Genomic DNA, 18,064 nt, shown 5'->3' with positions numbered 1-18,064 from the left:
GCTGCTAGCTCCCCCTCCTCCCATGTGCTCCTCCTCTGCTCCCTAGTGCAGACCCTCTCTTCCTGGGTTCTCCCTGGACACCCACTCCTCCTGTGCATGGCATGGTGGTGTATGCCTGTGATCCTGGCACTTGGCGGGTGGAGGCAGGAGGACCAGGAGGAGTTCAAGGTCATCCTCATCAACCCACAACATTTGAAATTAGCCGGGGATACCTGAGACCCTGTCTCAAAACAAACAAAACAGCTAGAAGGTATATGCTGGGCATGTACAAATATATGTGTGTAATCCCAGCACGTGAAAGGCTGAGGCATAAGGATTACATGTACAAAATAAACACACATTATATATGGAGACTGTCTCAAAACAAAAACAAAAAGTGGAAATAAACAAAAGCTAGATTCTGGGGCTAGCCTGTTGGGAGCTCCAACTCTACATCTTATTTATGATCTGTGTCGGCCTAGCTGCCTGTCTAGGTCTGTGAATTCTTGGTTCACTGCCTGTCTTTATTAAGGTAACATACTTACTTACAAATGAGTTATACACACACACACATATACATATACACATACATATATACATACACATACATGTATGAAGAGAGAGACTGCAGCAGCCCAGGGCAGCCTAGAACTTGGGGTCCTCCTGCCTCACCTCCCATGTGCTCAGGTGACATGCATGCTGGTCCATGTTCTGTAATTAGCTGCTGTTAATAACTTGTAGGCTGTGTGCAGCGATGTGCACCTATCGCCCCAGGCACTCTGGAGGCCGAGTGGAGAAGATTGCTTGAGGCTATGAGTTCAGAACCAGCCCAGGCAGCCTAACAAAACCGTGCCTTCTTGAATATTAAAGAAAGTATGAGCCAGGCAGTGGTGGCACACACCTTTAATCCCAGCACTTGGGGGGCAGAGGCAGGCGGACCTCTGTGAGTTGGAGGCCAGCCTGGTCTATAAGACCTAGGTCCAAGACAGGCTCCAAAGCTACAGAAAAACCGTGTCTCAAAAAAAAGTAGGGGGTATGGCAGTGCACCCCTTTAATCCTAGTGTTTGGGAGGTGAAGTAGGCCAGTCTCTAAGTTTGAGGACAGCCTTGTCTAAATAGTGAGTTCCAGACTAACATACAAAGACCCTGTCTCCAAAATAATGATGATAATAAAAATAATAATAGTTATGCTCGCACACATGGCTGGCACCCACCTCCCCCACATGCGCATGCTCCATGTGTCTGGACTGTCCGGTGTGGCGAGCCATTCATCCCAAGAAATAGGGTGCAGCCCCAAAGGGGGCTGCCCTCTTCTGCTCAAGTTGAATGCACATTCGTGTGGAACCTGGCGCTAAACCATTCCTAAACGACCTGCTTCTGGGTCGGGATTTCATACATAGCAGAGTAACTCCCTCGCTGCAGTCTGTTGAAAGTCAGCCCTGGACATAAGGCTTTGAAAGAAAAGAATAATAGCAGTTACGAGTGCTTACTGCTCTTGCAGAGGTCTCGAGTTTGGTTTCCAGGGACGCATTGGGTGGCTCACAACCCATGCCTTCTCCCAGAATCCTAGGTCCCCTGCATTCACAAACACTCAGACACACATAATTTTATTGTTTTTAAAGATTATTGTATGTGAGTGTTTTGCTTGCACGCAATACATTCACCACCTGTATGTGCATTCCTGAAAACTCTTGAACTGGAGTTACAGACAGTGGGTAAGTTGCGCTATGAATGCTGAGAAGCAAACCCGGGGGTCCTCTGAAAGAGTAGCCCGTGCCCTTAACTGCTGAGCCATGTCTACAGCCCTACACATAATTTACACCAAGAGGAATAAAGGAGATTGTGGAGGGTGGTGCTATACAATTTCAAGGCCATCCTCAACCCTTTAAGTAGTTGGAGGTTAGCCAACGTGAGTCCCGGTCTCAAAGGGCACCTGCTACAGTGAACCCCCTCCATCTGCTCTTCTCTGCAGGTGAAGGAATCTAAGCGCCAGTTCATCTTCGACGTGGTGAACGAGGGTGGCGAGTCCGAGAAGATGGAGCTGTTTGTAAGCTTCTGCGAGGACACGATCTTCGAGATGCAGATCGCTGCTCAGATCTCGGAGCCAGAGGGAGAGCCTGAGGAAGACGAGGACGAGGACACGGAGGAAGTGGAGGAGGGCACAGCGGGCACCGACGGGACGGGTGTTGCAGCGGCCGCGGGCGTGTGGGCTTGGCTGGCGGCGGCGGCGAGCCGGACGCTGCGGAGCCTGAGCTACCGTAGCCTGCGGCGGCGCGTGCGGAGGCTGCGGAGGTTGACGGCGCGGGAGGCGGCCACCGCGGTGGCCGCGCTGCTATGGGCACTGGTGTCGTGCGCCGGGGGCGCGGGCGCAGGCGCGGCAGCAGGGGCGCTGAGGTTGCTCTGGGGCTCGTTGTTTGGCGGCGGGCTAGTAGACAGCGCCAAGAAGGTGACTGTGACCGAGCTCCTGGCGGGCATGCCGGATCCCACGGGCGACGAGGTGCACGGCCAGCAACCGAGCGGCCCTGGCAGCGATGCCGAGGGAGAGGGCGTGGGAGAGGGCGAAGGTGATGCAGCCGACGGCGCGGGAGATGAAGAGACGGCAGCGGACCAGGCTGGCACAGGAGGTGCCGACCGGGCGGTGGCTGTGGCCGATGGGAGCCCATTCCGGCCAGAAGGCGCTGGTGGTCTAGGGGACATGGGTGACACAACACCTGTGGAGCCTCCCACGCCAGAGGGCTCGCCCATCCTCAAGAGGAAGCTGGGGGTGAGCGAGGCCTGCAAGGTTCCAGGGAGGGACAGCCTGACAGAAACCCTCAGAGAAAGCAGAACTGAAAGAGGAAAGAAAAGGTCAAAATGTTGGGGAGAGAAATACATACTGTGGACTAGAGAGAACCAAAGACCTAGAGATCAAATTAGAGGATGGGGGAGGGACCAGGACTAAAAAGACACATGGAACCAGTGCCACGGACACCAGGGATGACCCTCAGAGAAACACAGGGCTCTGGACAGTGGTGGCGCACGCCTTTAATACCAGCACCCAGGAGGCGGAGGCAGGCGGATCTCTGTGAGTTCGAGACCAGCCTGGTCTACAAGAGCTAGTTCCAGGACAGGCTCCAAAGCCACAGAGAAACCCTGTCTCGAAAAACCAAAAAAAAAAAAAAAAAAAGGATACAGGTGTAGGGAGTTAGCTAGTCTATGAGAGAAAGGTTCCCCAACATCCTCACACCTTGGAGCTACAATTGCTGCCTGCGGTTGTCAAGGTGATGAGAAGCCATGAGGGACAAGAGCATCTTTGAGCAAGCGTGCTAACTAACACACAAGCCTGTGATTCCCACACTGGGGAGGCTGAGAAAGGAGGACCTGAAGTTCAATACCAGCTTGAGCTACACAGCAAGAATCCACCACAAACGGACAAAAACCTCTTTGAATTCAGACTAATTCTGCACAGGATTGCAAACTAGGCAGTTTATCTATGTGAGCCTCAACTTCCCCTCTTAACAATAAGACTTTTACTTAATCCCCCTTTCCTTGGTAGAGGAATAAGAATAACATTTTGGTTACCCAGGGAGAAAGAAGTGAGGCCAGAGAGTGACAGACTAGACAGAGACTGGTGAGCACCACGAAGGCTCAGATCTGTGTCCTATCCCCAGGTGGAGGGAGAAGAAGAGGAGCCCCCTCCAGAACCAGAGCCAGAGCCCGAACCTGAGAAAGCCGAGTGAGTGTCTCAGAGTGGAGGGAGTGAGACCCTTGCCTCAACTCTTCTGAACTGAGGGCCTTCTTAGGTCAAGTCCCAAGTTGTACTGGTCACTCTCTGCCCTCTGCCCTCTGCCCTCTGCCCTCTGCATCATCATTCAGTCCATACCTGGGGACAGAGGAGCGACTTCAAGAAAGACAACAGAGATAGGATGCTCCTTTTAGCTCTGGATCTCTGTGCTGTGCACGTGGATCCTTCTGTCTGGTACACTTTCCCCATGCCCCATATGTGAAGTTATTTTGATTGGGTGTGGTAATCCCATCTAAGGGACATAAGAGTCAAAAGTTGAAGGCCTGCTTGGGCCAGAGCAAGTTCAAGACCATCCTAGACAACTTACTGAGATATCTCAAAATAACAAGGAAAAACAGATGCATTTCAGAGGCGGAGCACTTGCCCAGCACGCTCCGGTCCCAGCTTTAACCCCTACTACTGCAAAGGAGTAGCTTTGCTTTGTTTAGCCCCGCCCCTACCCGCACCACTCAACTGTTTTACTAGAGTTTGTGAGGGCAGGGCCTCGGTTGTCTGGGTCCCCAGCACCATCTAGACCTGGCCTGCCTGGCATAGGATGGCCCCCAAATGAGTGACTTTGAATGAATGACTTGCCCAAGCATCCGCTGATCCCTTTCTGTGTCCTACAGTACTGAGAATGGAGAGAAGGAAGAAGTCCCCGAGCCTCCTCCAGAACCCCCCAAGAAGACACCCTCTCCACCCCCTCCAAAAAAGGAGGAAGCAGGAGGTGCAGGCCTGGAAGAATTTTGGGGGGAACTGGAAGTACAGAGGGTGAAATTCTTGGTGAGGACACAGCAGGGGCACCCTAAAACTTTCTCTTCTTGTGAGGACTCCACTCTCCCAGCTCCAAGCTCATCTCAGAGAGGAACTCACTAAAGAAAGGGCAGGATGGTCCCCAGGCACAGCTGGGAGGTCTAGACCCTCAGAGGTCCTGGGCAAGACCCATCTCATCTGTCCCTGAAGAAGGAAGGTGTCTGGGAGATAGCATCCTGTCTCCACCTCAGGCCAGTCCTGACTTGAGTTGGGGACCAGACAGGAGGTTGAATGGAAGGCCGTTCTGTGAGGCGCTGTGAGAATAGGGATAGGAGAAGTGGGGGGTGGGGGGTGGGATGGCGTGATGAAGAAGCCATCTTCTACTTCCGGTAATGCAGACCATGAAGCAGTGTGGCATGGGGGCTGGGACATGTACTCCCGTTGACCTGGAGTCAAACCCCAAGTATGGAATCGGGGTGTGGCTCAGTGGCAGAGAGTTCGCCTCTTATGAGAGTCCCAAGTTCCATCTCTGGGATCCCTTCTCCCAAATAATGGGTTTGCAGCTCCTTGGCTGTATGACGTTGAGAAAGGCAGCACCTCCCTCCCCGAGCCTCAGTTTCTTCATTTGTAAAGTGCCATCACGTCCACAAAGCCATGGTGTGAGCCAAACAAGAGCCTGGCATTTTCTATGCTCTCGGCAGAAGTCTTGGCACCCAGTGAGCGCTCTAGGGGAAGGAGATTGTGGGAGCTGCCCGTTGAGGCTCGGGTCCTTTGGTTGTGGTGAGCAGTGAGATGTGGTCAGGGATGAGGCTGCACTGTGACCGCTCTTCCTCCCTTTCTAGAACTACTTGTCGAGGAACTTTTACACGCTGCGGTTCCTGGCCCTCTTCTTGGCGTTTGCCATCAACTTCATGTTGCTGTTTTACAAGGTGTCTATGCAGTGGTCCCAGGCCCCGGGGGAGGGTCAGATCCTCGCCTGGATGGGAGGTGGGAGGCTCAACACACCACAGGGCCCAGCCCCTTCAGGGAAGGGATGAGGTTCCAGACTGAGACTTCTTAAGGGAGTCTGGACAAGACAGTTGGGTCTGGACACGCTGTGAGTCTGAGTGGGGGTGGCTGGACCCGTGGGGGACAGATGCCTGCATGCATTCAATGAGGGACACAGAACTGCTTTCCCAGACAGCTTGACCACCTGCCAGGCAGTACCAGGTGTGAGAGTCCCCTCTGCAGCACCCATAGGCCCATCGAGGCTGCTTTACTTTCAGGGCAGCTGAGGAGACGTGTGTGCAAAGAAGAAAGTGGGCAGCTCGTGGAACAGAGAGGAAGGGCTAGGAACCAGGCCTCCTGAAGTCAGAGAGGGCTTCGTGGTCCTGTCGGGGAGGGGGCTAGATAACACACTGTGTGGTAGAGATGGGCAATGGTAAGAAAATGCTTAGCTTCTCTGTGCCTCGGTCTCCTCATCCTCAAAATGGGGTCGAAACCACATTTATAGGTGAGACTTACGAAACTTAAAAGCAGAAGCCAGGATCAGGTTTGGTGGCGCATGTTTCGATCCCAGCACTTGGGAGACAGTTTGAGCTAGCCTAGGCTATATAGCAAATCCCAGGCAAGCCTATGCTATCAAGGTCCTATGTCAAAAAACAAAGTGTTGATGGCAGTGGTGGTGCACACCTTTAGTCCCAGCACTCAAAATGCAGAGGCAGGTAGATCTCTCTGAGTTTGAGGTTAGCCTGGTCTACATAGTGAGTTCCCGGCTAGCCAGGGCTACTCAATGAGACTCTGTTTAACAGAGAATTGAGGAGAGAGAGGAAACAAATAGTGTCTTATAAATATTACTACTGATTGTGAGTTCGGCATGACAGGCCAGGAGCCACCAGGGTCCCCTCTGATTAACCTCTGACCCCACTTCAGGTCTCAGACTCCCCACCAGGGGAGGATGACATAGAAGGCTCCGGAGCTGGGGATACATCAGGGGCAGGGTCTGGTGGCGGCTCTGGCTGGGGCTCCGGTGCGAGCGAGGACATGGAAGGTGATGAGGATGAGAACATGGTGTACTACTTCCTGGAGGAGAGCACAGGTTACATGGAACCCGCTCTGCGGTGCTTGAGCCTGCTGCACACGCTGGTGGCCTTCCTCTGCATCATCGGCTACAACTGTCTCAAGGTGAGACCGGACCTGTGACTGTGGTCCTGGGCAGGGAGGGCACCTAGGAGAACGGTGGGGGCAGGAGACTTTAGGATGGGTAAAGATCGCCAACCAGGACAGGACTGAGGTCTTCGGCGAGGATACTCTGGCAAATGGGAGCTAATGCTGACCATGGCTGGCGTGCTAAGCTCCAACTTATCTGCACTGTGCGTACATGGCTGTTCGTTTCCCCATCAAGGGGGCAAATTTATCATGGGGAATATTATTTTCTGCCTGTTAATCGCTTGAATTAAGATCTCTGTGAAGCAGGGAGGTGAAGAGGTGGCGCAGCAGTTAAGAGCACATACTGCTCTCGCAGAGGTTCCCTGTTCGGTTCCCAGCACCCGTGTAGAGTGGCTCACAGACTGTGACTCCAGCTTCAGGCAATTTGATGTATTCTTCTCACTTCCATGATCACCTACATACACATAATAGCATGCACTCACAAACACATAGACACACACTTAAAATTTTTTTTTAATAATAAGATCTCTGTGAAGTGAGACCCATACTGGTGTGTGCTTATAATGCCACCAAGGCCGGAGGAGATCAAGTTCTGGGCCAGCCTGGCCTACACAGGGAGATTCTGTCTCCAAAATAAGCGGGGTATGGGCATACAAGCCCCTACCCCTAGCCAAGTAGCGACAACTGATGATTGCTAGGGGGGAAAGAGACTATTTTCTTTAGGAGTATGGTCTGGGGTAGGTTGCCCATGCTCCGGGGAGGGGCCCACACCTATGTGTGGAAGGAAGTAAGGAGGAGGGAAGGAAAGGAGGAGGGAGGATGGGAGTGAGGGAAGGAGGGAGGGAGGGAGAGAGGGAGGGAAGGAGGAAGGGAGGGAGAGAGGGAGGGAAGGAGGAGGGAGGATGGGAGTGAGGGAAGGAGGGAGGGAAGGAAAGAGGAAGGAAGGAAGGAAGACATAAATAGATCTGTCTGTCACTGGGGCGTCTCTGGGGTCTCAGATGTGACTGAAGAGTGGAATCTCATGTCAGATATGCCCAAGGTTTGTCGTGCCCCCCAAGGCACATCTCAAGCCATGTCTCACGGGTTCTGCATGTCCAGAAGTTTGTGTAAATCTTGTAATTTTGCTGAATGAGCAGAGCTCTGTGCACACTGTGCCTGCCTCTCGCCTCTCCTTCCATGCCCTTCCACTTGCCTCTGTGTTATTCACCTTACAGCCTGAGTTAACGCCTCTCCACCAGAGCCCCACCTGCAACAGACAACTGGGGTGCCCCCCCAGCTTGCCCTTTCCCTTGTAATGTCACCCACTTCTGCCCACACCTCCCCACCCACCTGGCCACCCTCTGCCTGCATCTCTCCCCCTACCCTACCCCTAACCTCCACTTTCTACCCTGAGAACTTCACTAGGCTCCAGGCAGGTCACACGGCTTTTGCATAGCTCATGCCAACCGTCACCTCTGCCTCCCTCCGTGCCTAGGTTCCCCTAGTGATCTTTAAGCGGGAGAAGGAGCTGGCCCGGAAGCTGGAGTTTGATGGCCTCTACATTACGGAGCAGCCTGAGGACGATGACGTGAAGGGACAGTGGGACCGCCTGGTGCTCAACACGCCGTAAGTGCCTAGCCCCACCTCAGGGTGGCAGAGGGAACAGGGCTAGATTTCCACTCCAGTCCGGGCTTGGATTTCTGAAGAGCAAGGCTCCAGCCCCGTGGCCTGACTTGTTCTCCCTGAGCCTCATCGTTCTCTCCATCCAATGGACACTTGAAGTTCCTGTGGGTGGGGGGGTTGGGGTGACGACTCAATGGGTAAAGTCCTTGCTGCTCACCATAAGGACCTGAGTTCAGATCCTCGAGCAGTGACATAAAAATCTGACTGTGACTGTCTGGTGCAGGGAATCCCAGAGCTAGGAAATAAAGGTAGAAGGATCGATGGAGCTCACTGGCCAACTGGCCTAGCCAATTGGTGACCTTGGGGTTCAGTGAGAGAACCTGTCTCGAAAAGTAATGTGGAGAGGGCTGGAGAGATGGGTCAGCAGTTAAGAGCACTGACTGCTCTTTCTGAGGTCCTGAGTTCAGTTCCCAGCTCCTACATGGTGGCTGTAACTGCAGTTGCAAAAGATCTGACCCCCACTTTAATAATCATAGTTAAATAGATTCTAGAGTCAGGTGTAATTGCTCACACAGGTACCTCAGCACTTAGGAGCTCGAGGCAGGAGAATAGTTCAAGCCCAGGAATTTAGAAACAGCCCTGTCTCATGTTGTTGTCATCCCCAGGCCTGGCCAGTGGCTCCTGACCCTTCCCGCGGGTCTTAGTGTTCTATTGCTCTAAAGAGACACCATGACCAAGGCAACTCTTATCAAAGAAAGCACTTAACTGAAGGCTTGCTTATAGTTAGTTTCAGAGACTTCGTCTATTATCATGGTGGGAACATGATAGTGTTCAGGCAGGCATGGTGCTGGAGAAGTTGCTGAGAGCTACATCCTGATCTCCACACGGCAGAGAGGGCTTGGGGGACTGAGACAGACCTGGTGAAGGATTTGGAAATCTCAAAGTGGCAACAAGACCGCACCTAATCCTTTCCCAACAGCTCATCAGCTGGGGACCACATATGCAAATATGCGAGGCTGTGGGGATCAATCTCAGTCAATCTGCCACACCACGCTAACCTCCCCACGCTTCTCTCTTGACAGGTCTTTCCCCAGCAACTACTGGGACAAGTTTGTCAAGCGGAAGGTGAGGGGACAGTGTGGGGAAGGGAGGGCTCCTGGGCTGAGTCCCTTGCTGCCAGCAGGCCACTCCCAGCTTTGCCAAGAACTTGTTTTGTATGGTACTCTGGGCAAGGGGCAGTGCCACTCTAGAGAACTTGTACGGGTGATCATGTTCCTTCTCTAAAGAGAAGCTGCACATAAAAGGTACAGGGCGAGGATTCAGTCTGTAGGTGTCTGAGAGAGGAGATGAGCAACAGTGTGGTGAGCACAGTTAAGAATCGTGTCTTTGGGGGCCCGAGGATGTACCGCAGTCGGTAGAGTGCTTGCCAAGCATGCACAAAGCCCTGGGTTTAATCTCAACACAGTATAGTTAAGGCAGTACATGCCCGTGCTCAGATGGTGGAGACAGGAGGATCATAAATTCAAAGTTGTCTTCATCTACACAGTGAGTTAATGACTAAATTGTGCTATATGAGACACTGTCTCCAAAAAAAACCCAAACCAGCAACTACATAGATGATGGATGGATGGATGGATGGATGGGTGGATGGATGGTGGGTGGATGGGTGGATGGATGGGTGGGTGGGTGGATGGGTGGGTGGATGGTGGATGGATCATGGATGGATGGATCATGGACAGATTTTTGGATGATGAACAGATAGATGGTGGATGGATGGGCTGGAGAGATGGCTTAGTAGTTAAAAACCCTTGCTACTCTTCTAGAGAGTCCAGTTTCAGTTTCCATTCCCACATCTGCAGCTTATGATGTCATGTAATTCCAGATCCAGGGGATCTGATACCCTCTTCAGGATTTGATGGTCACCCACACATATGTGACATACACTCACACAGACAAACACACATACAGCTAAATAAACAGTAAATCTTGAAAGAAGTAAACCCAAATAGAATTTGGCAATAAGTATTTGAAAAATAATAGCGGCTTTAGTACTGGCTTTAGTGGCTATGAGCCCTGGCTACTCTTACAGTGGAGCTGGGTTCACTTCTCAGCACCCACATGGTAGTTCACAACTGTCTGTAACTCCAGCTCCCGTGTATGACATGCCCTCCTAAAGCCCCTATAGGCACTGCACACACATGGCAACACACATATATAAGACTTAAAAAAAATAACTAAATATCCCGGTGACACTATGCCTTTTATCTGAGCACTTGGGAGACAGAGGCCAGTGATCTCTGTGAGTTTGAGCTCAATCTGGTTCACAGAGTGAGTTCCAGGCCATCCAGAGCTGCATGGTGAGACCCTGTCTCAAAACAACAAAAAGTATTTAAAAACTAACTCAGCGAGGATACGCAGGAGTGTGTGTTGGCCAGGGAAGGTTGCTGTTTTGTTGGAGAGGACTGGAGTGAGCCTGGTGGAAATGTGTCAAGTGCCTGGGGTAGGAATGTGGGAAGGACGCTGGTGTGGCTGGGATGGTGAGCAAAGTGGACATTCCACCAGTCCTGATATCATGATATCAGCCTCCCTCCCCAACAATAAAGTTTGGCTACTGTCACTGCCGGATGTTTCCTCCTGCAGAAACCAGGTCCTTCTTCCAAGAAAAAGGCTCCCCCTATTTCTCATGCAAAGTTGAGCGTCCTTGGAACCCCTATACAGGCAATGTCCCCTTTTCCAGCTCCAACCTGTCTTCATGGCCTGAGGCTTTCTCCTGCAGGTTCTGGACAAACACGGGGACATCTTTGGGCGGGAACGGATTGCGGAGCTCTTGGGCATGGACCTGGCCTCTCTGGAGATAACAGCCCACAGTGAGCGCAAACCTGACCCTCCACCGGGGCTGCTGACATGGTGAGAGAGACACATCAGCCGGGGGGTGGGTCAGGGGGCACAGGGGGCTAGTGTCTGATGCCCAGCCATCTGGCTGTGTCTCCCTCCCTGTTCCCTCAGGATCATGTCCATCGATGTCAAGTACCAGATCTGGAAGTTCGGAGTCATCTTCACAGACAATGTGAGTGGGGCCTCTGGAGAGGGAATGCGGCAGGAGAGCAATGTGTCCGGATGAGGGAACGGTCCACGCAAAGCCCCTAGGATAGCAACGTTCTGGTTGTTTGAAGGGTTTTGAGAGTTCCAGGTCTCCTGATCCCAGAAAGATTCTAGGGCGCCTTGCTCCTACAGTGCCTTCTCACCCTGAGGTTCCCTGTCCCCGAAGCATCCGCTGCCGTGGGTCCTTCTTAGTTCATCTCCCACCCGTTCCCTGGCTCCCTAGGTTCTGAAGCAGATGCTCCCCTGGACAGTCCCCTAGGCGTCTGTCCTTGCTCTGGGGCATCCTTCCATGTTTCCTGACCTCATCCCTTTCATACTCAGTCTTTCCTGTATCTGGGCTGGTACATGGTGATGTCCCTCCTGGGACACTACAATAACTTCTTCTTCGCTGCCCACCTCCTGGACATAGCCATGGGGGTCAAGACGCTGCGCACCATCCTCTCGTCTGTCACCCACAACGGAAAGCAGGTGTGCAGAGGACCTGGCAGGGACCTGCGTGGAAATCTAGGAGCGGCAGTCGGGGCGGGCGGTGGTGATCAAGAACTCTTGGGGAAGACCACATGATAACAGCCCATGAGTGCTTGCGTGCTTGCGTGCCTGCGTGGGAGGGGGAGGTGAGGGTGGAGCAGTCTTTGAGGGGCGGGGCAAAGGTGCATTTTTGAGGGACAGGGCAAAGGGAATGGCAACCTGGAAGGGTCTTGAGCCAGGAGGTTAGGGCATTCTTTGGTTTATTTTTGTGTTTTATTTGGAGGTTATTTGAGATGGGTTTCCCCGTGTAGCCCTGACTGTCCTGGAACTCGCTTTGTAGACCAGGCTGTCCTCAAGCTCAGAGATCGGCCTGCCTCTGCCTCCGAGTGCTGAGATTAAAGGCGTGCGCCACCACACCAGACCTAGGATAGGGCCGTTCTAGGGGCGGGGAGAGCCAAGCAGCTGGAGTGCAGAAGAAGCTCCAGTATCCAAGGAGTCAGAGAGTTGAGGTTGCTGTGTAGAAGGAGCGAAACGTTGACCCGTGCCTGCCTCTCCCCAGCTGGTGATGACCGTAGGGCTCCTGGCCGTGGTGGTCTATCTGTACACGGTGGTGGCCTTCAATTTCTTCCGCAAATTCTACAACAAGAGCGAAGACGAGGACGAGCCCGATATGAAATGCGATGACATGATGACGGTGAGCCCCTTGCCGCGCTGGTCTAAGTTACTAACTAAGTGGCTTAGCTAGCGCTGTGGTCGCTGCGATGAAACCCCATGGCCCCAGCGCTACTGTCCCTGTGATGAAACCCCATGACCCTAGCGCTGTCGCTGCGATGAAACCCCATGACCCCAGCGCTACTGTCCCTGTGATGAAACCCCATGGCCCCAGCGCTACTCTACCTGTGATGAAACCCCATGACCCCAGCGCTACTCTACCTGTGATGAAACCCCGTGACCCCAGAGCTACTGTCTTTGTAATGAAACCCCATGATCCCAGCGCTACTGTCCCTGTGATGAAACCCCGTGACCCCAGAGCTACTGTCTTTGTAATGAAACTCCATGACCCCAGGGCTACTGTCCCTGTGATGAAACCCCATGGCCCAAAGCAACTTGGGGAGGAAAGGGTTTTATTCACAGTAGTTCCATGTAACAGTTCATCATCAAAAGCAGTCAGGACAGGAACTCAAGCAGGGCAGGAACCTGCAGGCAGGAGCTGATGCAGAGGCCATGGAGGGTGCTGTTTACTGACTTGCTCCCTGCAGCTTGCTCAGCCTGCTTGCTTGCTTATAGGACCTCTCAGCCCAGAGGTTGCACTACCCACAATGGGCTGGGCCCTCCTTCATCAATCACTCATTAAGAAAATGCCCTGCATGGCAGTTGTATGGTGGCATCTTCTCAAACGAGGTTCCCTCTTTCAGATATCTGTGGCTGTGTTAAGTTGACATAAAACTAGCCCAAATGCTAAGCTTCCACAGCCTGTCTCGAAGGGGCTTAAATAACAGCATCTCTGCCACGGGGGTGTGAGGAGGGCTCTCCAGCTGGTGCAGCAAAGACGCTTTGAACAGGACCAGCCACAACATCATTTCAGCTGTTAAAACTGTAACTGTCGCCTTGAATCCCAGCACTCAAGAGGCAGAGGCAAGGGAATCTCTGTGAGTTCAAGGCCAGCGTGGTCTACATAGAGAGTTTTCCGACAACCAAAGCTGCACAGTGAAGTCTTGTTTCAAAACAAACCAAAAAGCCTTCGGATTGTCGGTTAGGAGGCTGCGGCTGGGTAGTAGAGCTGTGACCTAGCAGGCCTGGGTCCATCCTCAGCACCAATGGTGTGTTATAGTTGGAAAGGAGAGGCACTCTCTGTACTCTTTGAGTGGGATGATCTGGAGCAAGCAACACACCTACGCTCGCTAGCCTGGCCACCTGTTACTTCACAGACAGATCTGTAGGCCTGCGAGGGACTGCCTAGCCCCACAAGCCTTGAAAGCCTTAGACTAGGGGTCAGAGGTGTAAGTCAGTGGAAGAACACAAAATGTGCTCATGAAATCCCAGTATTCAGGAGACTGGGGCAGGGGCATCATAAGTTCAAAGCCAAGCTGAGCTACATTGGTAAGGCGACTACTCCAAAGGTTTTGTGTGTGTGTGTGTGTGTGTGTGTGTGTGTGTGTTTGGTTTGGTTTTTCGAGACAGCATTTCTCTGTGTAGCTCTGGCTGTCCAAGAACTTGCTCTGTAGACCAGAGCTGACCTCAGACTCACAGAGATTCTCCTGCCTCTGCCTCCCAAGTGCGGGGATTAAAGGTGTGAACACCACTGTTCAGCTAAGGATTTTTTTTCTCCCATTGTTCAATCGTAAGCACATAGTTCTCTTTTTCTAACAATGGCGATGATAACTCACTAACTGTGATTGCCAGAGGCGGGGCCGCAAATCAAGAGAATCATTTTAGGCGTTTGTGCCAGAAGATGACTTGTGATCGTGATCTGACTTCATGGCCCTGCTCGTGGGCCGCAGTCCAGCCCCACAGCCTGCTCCCCATCACCATCACTGGCCTGAGCTCTTAGTCAACACAACTGGGACCTCTCACCTCCTGGGAACACAGAAAAAGCGGGTGTGAAGTCTCTCCCATGTGCCAGATGACCCAGCCCTTCCCCCGCCTCTGCTTAGAAACTTCTGGTGACCCACACACCCAGTGGAGAAGGCTGAATCATGTCACCATGGCTTACAAAAGCAGGGAAGAGCTGGCGCTACCTGAGTCTAACCACAGTCCTTTCTGCTTTCGATTTTTGGCTTTCTGGTTCTTTTTCAGTTCCTCTAGGACCATGTGTTTCCTCCCACTTCTGGTCCACTGCATTGACCTCTCTCTGCCCTGTACCAGGCAGCAGCCATACCCCTCACCTGACATCTTACCTTCCGAATTAAATGCTGCCTTCTACAGGAAGTCCTCTTTCTGACCATTGCTTGAGCCAGGGCCTACAGAACCCACATGACTGCCACGCCTCATCTCCCTCCTGATTCTTGCTCAGAGTGCCGCCTTGCCTCAGGCTCACCAACCTTATCTCGGTTCCTCATGGAAGCAAAAGAACGAAAAACCAAAAGCAAAACAAAACAAAAAAAAACCACGTTTTTTTCTTTTCTTTTCTTTCATGTATACATGGTGTTTTGCCTAAAGTATGTCTGAGTTATGGATGGCTGTGACCCACCATGTGGGATCTGGGTCCTTTGGAAGAGCAGCCAGTGCACTTAACCACTGAGCCAACTCTCCAGCCTCCTACCTCCCAAAAGAAATTTTAAAAAGTTTGGTGTAGCCAGGCATACCTTTAATCCCAGCACTCGATAGGCAGAGACAGGAGGATCTCTGTGAGTTTGAGGTCAGCCTCGTCTACAGAGTGAGTTCCAGGACAGCCAGGGCTGCATAATGAAATGAAACCCTGTCTCAGAAAAATACCAACCAACCAACCAACCAAACAAACAAACAAACAAAAAACAGAAAACAAAACAAAAACTTTGGTGTCTGTGTGTGTGAGTGGTGTGTGTGTGTGTATGTGTGTGTGTGTGTGTGTGTGTATGAGAGAGAGAGAGAGAGAGAGAGAGAGAGAGAGAGAGAGAGAGAGAGAGAGAGAGGTTAGAGCCCAGGCCTTGCTGCACACCCAATCCCCAAAATTTATCTTTTCCTCTTCAATGTTGACATATCACATTGTTTTTGACTGCCCAGCACACTTTCTCCCATCACCCAATCTATTCTCATAACACTTCCTTCAGCTTCCAGCAGAGGCTTGTCCTCCTGCATGAAGTCATTCTGTTTGCCGTCCTGAAGCAATCTGAGCCATTCTGATCCTCACCCAGCCTGTGAGGGCTCCTGTGCCTTCTCCAGTTCACAGTGACCACAGTGGCCCTCCCCAACGCAGCCTGACTCCTTTGTTCCTGTCACCTGTCCTGTTTCCAATCCCCAGTGTAGCCAAGGATGACTCTGAACTTCTGATCCTCCTGCCATCACCTGAGATGACAGGCATATACCACCATTTCTGTTTCATGTGGTGCTGGGAATCAAACCCAGGGCTTCATGCAAACACGAGACATACCAACCGAGGTACATCCCCGGCTGTGACCACTTGAGTTAGTCACACTTCTGCCCAGTGTGACCAAATACCCAACAAAGGCAACCTGTGGAAGAAAGGGAAGATTTTAGCTCCTAATGTCCAGGACGTGAGGTGGCCGGTCACTCTGAGACCCCAGTGAAGAAGCAGAGGAAGGGAGTGTTTTCTCCTTTTGATTCACTTTGGGACCCCACCTCACACTGGGTCCACATTCAGGATCTATCCTTCCCTCCTCAGTGAACGTGCCCAGAAGTCCCCTCCTAGGTGAACCATGAAGGCCCACAGGCATCCTTCGGTGACAGCCCTGACACTTCCCCAACTGTGAGAGACAGGGCCAGCCAGGGTGGTGTGTGTCACTGCTGTATCTCCAGGTCTGCCTCGTCCAGGCTTCTGGTAGCTGATGGTGGCTGTCTTCTGAGTGAACCCCTCCCTCCGCAGTGCTACCTATTCCACATGTATGTGGGTGTCCGGGCTGGCGGAGGCATCGGGGACGAGATTGAGGACCCAGCAGGTGATGAATATGAACTCTACCGGGTTGTCTTCGACATCACCTTTTTCTTCTTCGTCATTATCATCCTGCTAGCCATCATTCAGGGTCAGTGCCGGCTGGGTGTGTGGGTGTGAGGAATGCCTAGTGTCTGGGGGCTGGCTACTTCCCTGGCTTAGCCTCTTCTTACCCTAAGACCTCACGCTGGTGGTCTCTCTGAGCCTCAGTTTCTCCATCTGAAAAAATGGAGGCATTAAAACCGGGCACAGTGTCACATGACTGTAATCTTAGCTCTTGGGAAGCAGAGGCAGGAGAGCTGCATAAGCTTGAGGCTAACCTGGTCTACATAGTAAGAGGCAGGAGGGTTGCATAAGTTTGGGGCCAACCTGGTCTACACTCCAGACCAGTCAAAGCTGCAGTGTTTAAGATGCCATGAAGATTAAGCCATGCATTTCTTTGAAGTGTCTGCCCCGTAGGAAGTACTCAGTAACCGCCTGGTTCTATTCTGCTTGGGAAGTGTGGTAAGATCAGGGAACCCATGGAAGAAAGGCAAGGCCCAGAGGTGCTAGGTGTACAGGGTCTTGACTTGTATCCTGCCTGATCTGTGTTCTGCCACCCTAGGTCTGATTATTGATGCTTTTGGGGAGCTCCGAGACCAACAAGAACAAGTGAAGGAGGACATGGAGGTGCATCAGGGCAAGGATGACTCTGAGGGGTTGTGGGGTACCAGGGATGTCATATGGAGCTTGACTCTGACATTCTTCATTGTCCTCAGACCAAGTGCTTCATCTGCGGGATAGGCAGTGACTACTTTGATACGACCCCACATGGATTTGAGACCCACACTCTGGAGGAGCACAACCTGGCCAATTACATGTAGGGATGGGAAGTGGTGGGTGATCAAGAGGGCAGGAGGGAGGCTGTCAGCAGCCAGGGCAGGGCTACTGAGCCTGGGCCAGTTATGGAAAGGAGTGTGGGTATCCATGGTGTTTAGCCAATCAGAAGGCAAGCATCATTGTGGTTCAGTGATAAAGCAAAATCCCCCAGTGAGGGGCTGGGGGTGTGGTTCAGTGGTAGAGCCCCTGCCTAGCATGCACTGGGCTCTGAGTTTCATTCTTAGAACCAGAAAACAAAACTAAACCTCAATGCAAGTATGGTTCTTACCCTTCCCCTGTGGTCCTCTGTCCCTCAGGTTTTTCCTGATGTATTTGATAAATAAGGATGAGACCGAGCACACCGGTCAGGTAAGGAATGCTAATGAGGGATGAGTGGGCACATGGCTGAAAGAAAGCCATTCCAGCAGGCTGTACTCGAGTTCCACCCTGAGTGTACTCAATAAATTAGTCTTCGAGACGACAGTCAGCAGGCAGCAGAAGCCTCGGAGACATGACCAAAGGACTCTTGTCCCCTCAACCCTAGGAGTCGTATGTCTGGAAGATGTACCAAGAAAGGTGCTGGGACTTCTTCCCTGCTGGAGACTGTTTCCGCAAGCAGTATGAGGACCAGCTCAGCTGAGGTCTGCAGCTGGCCCTCCCCACCTCAAGTGCCTTAGTCCCACTGCAAGCTCCTGGCCAGGCTGCTGGAACAGGTGATGCTGAACTAGACAATAAAGCCTGTGCTGCACCCCAGCCATTGTTGTGTTGGATCATTTAAATTAGGGGGACTGGGAATCCAAAAAT

The 18,064-nt window shown here is 52.2% G+C and overlaps 1 protein-coding gene across 6 annotated transcripts in view; it reads left to right on the top strand.

Moving 5' to 3' along the window:
- The window catches only part of Ryr1 (ryanodine receptor 1), a 124,667-nt gene extending 106,654 nt beyond the window's left edge, over positions 1–18,013 (top strand). For 3 of the 6 annotated variants that reach the window (XM_038339323.2, XM_038339326.2, XM_038339328.2), the window contains 16 exons: positions 1,951–2,742; positions 3,629–3,693; positions 4,371–4,524; positions 5,337–5,423; positions 6,406–6,657; positions 8,117–8,247; positions 9,327–9,369; positions 11,021–11,151; positions 11,251–11,311; positions 11,668–11,814; positions 12,374–12,508; positions 16,337–16,493; positions 17,007–17,071; positions 17,161–17,261; positions 17,578–17,629; positions 17,805–18,013. In XM_038339323.2, coding sequence (XP_038195251.1) covers positions 1,951–2,742; positions 3,629–3,693; positions 4,371–4,524; positions 5,337–5,423; positions 6,406–6,657; positions 8,117–8,247; positions 9,327–9,369; positions 11,021–11,151; positions 11,251–11,311; positions 11,668–11,814; positions 12,374–12,508; positions 16,337–16,493; positions 17,007–17,071; positions 17,161–17,261; positions 17,578–17,629; positions 17,805–17,900 — 2,469 coding nt within the window. In that variant the 3' untranslated portion in view covers positions 17,901–18,013. Of the gene's footprint in view, positions 1–1,600; positions 1,694–1,950; positions 2,743–3,628; positions 3,694–4,370; positions 4,525–5,336; positions 5,424–6,405; positions 6,658–8,116; positions 8,248–9,326; positions 9,370–11,020; positions 11,152–11,250; positions 11,312–11,667; positions 11,815–12,373; positions 12,557–12,645; positions 15,105–16,269; positions 16,494–17,006; positions 17,072–17,160; positions 17,262–17,577; positions 17,630–17,804 lie in introns of those variants that run through there. The other 3 variants (XM_038339325.1, XM_038339324.1, XM_038339327.1) reach the window with 3 other exon arrangements.
- Positions 18,014–18,064: the final 51 nt, after the last annotated feature.

This window comes from Arvicola amphibius, chromosome 8 (genome assembly GCF_903992535.2).
Source record: "Arvicola amphibius chromosome 8, mArvAmp1.2, whole genome shotgun sequence".
NCBI lineage: Eukaryota > Metazoa > Chordata > Mammalia > Rodentia > Cricetidae > Arvicola > Arvicola amphibius.
The sequence above is the reverse complement of the archived record's forward strand: the minus strand, read 5'-3'. Positions and strand labels throughout refer to the sequence as shown.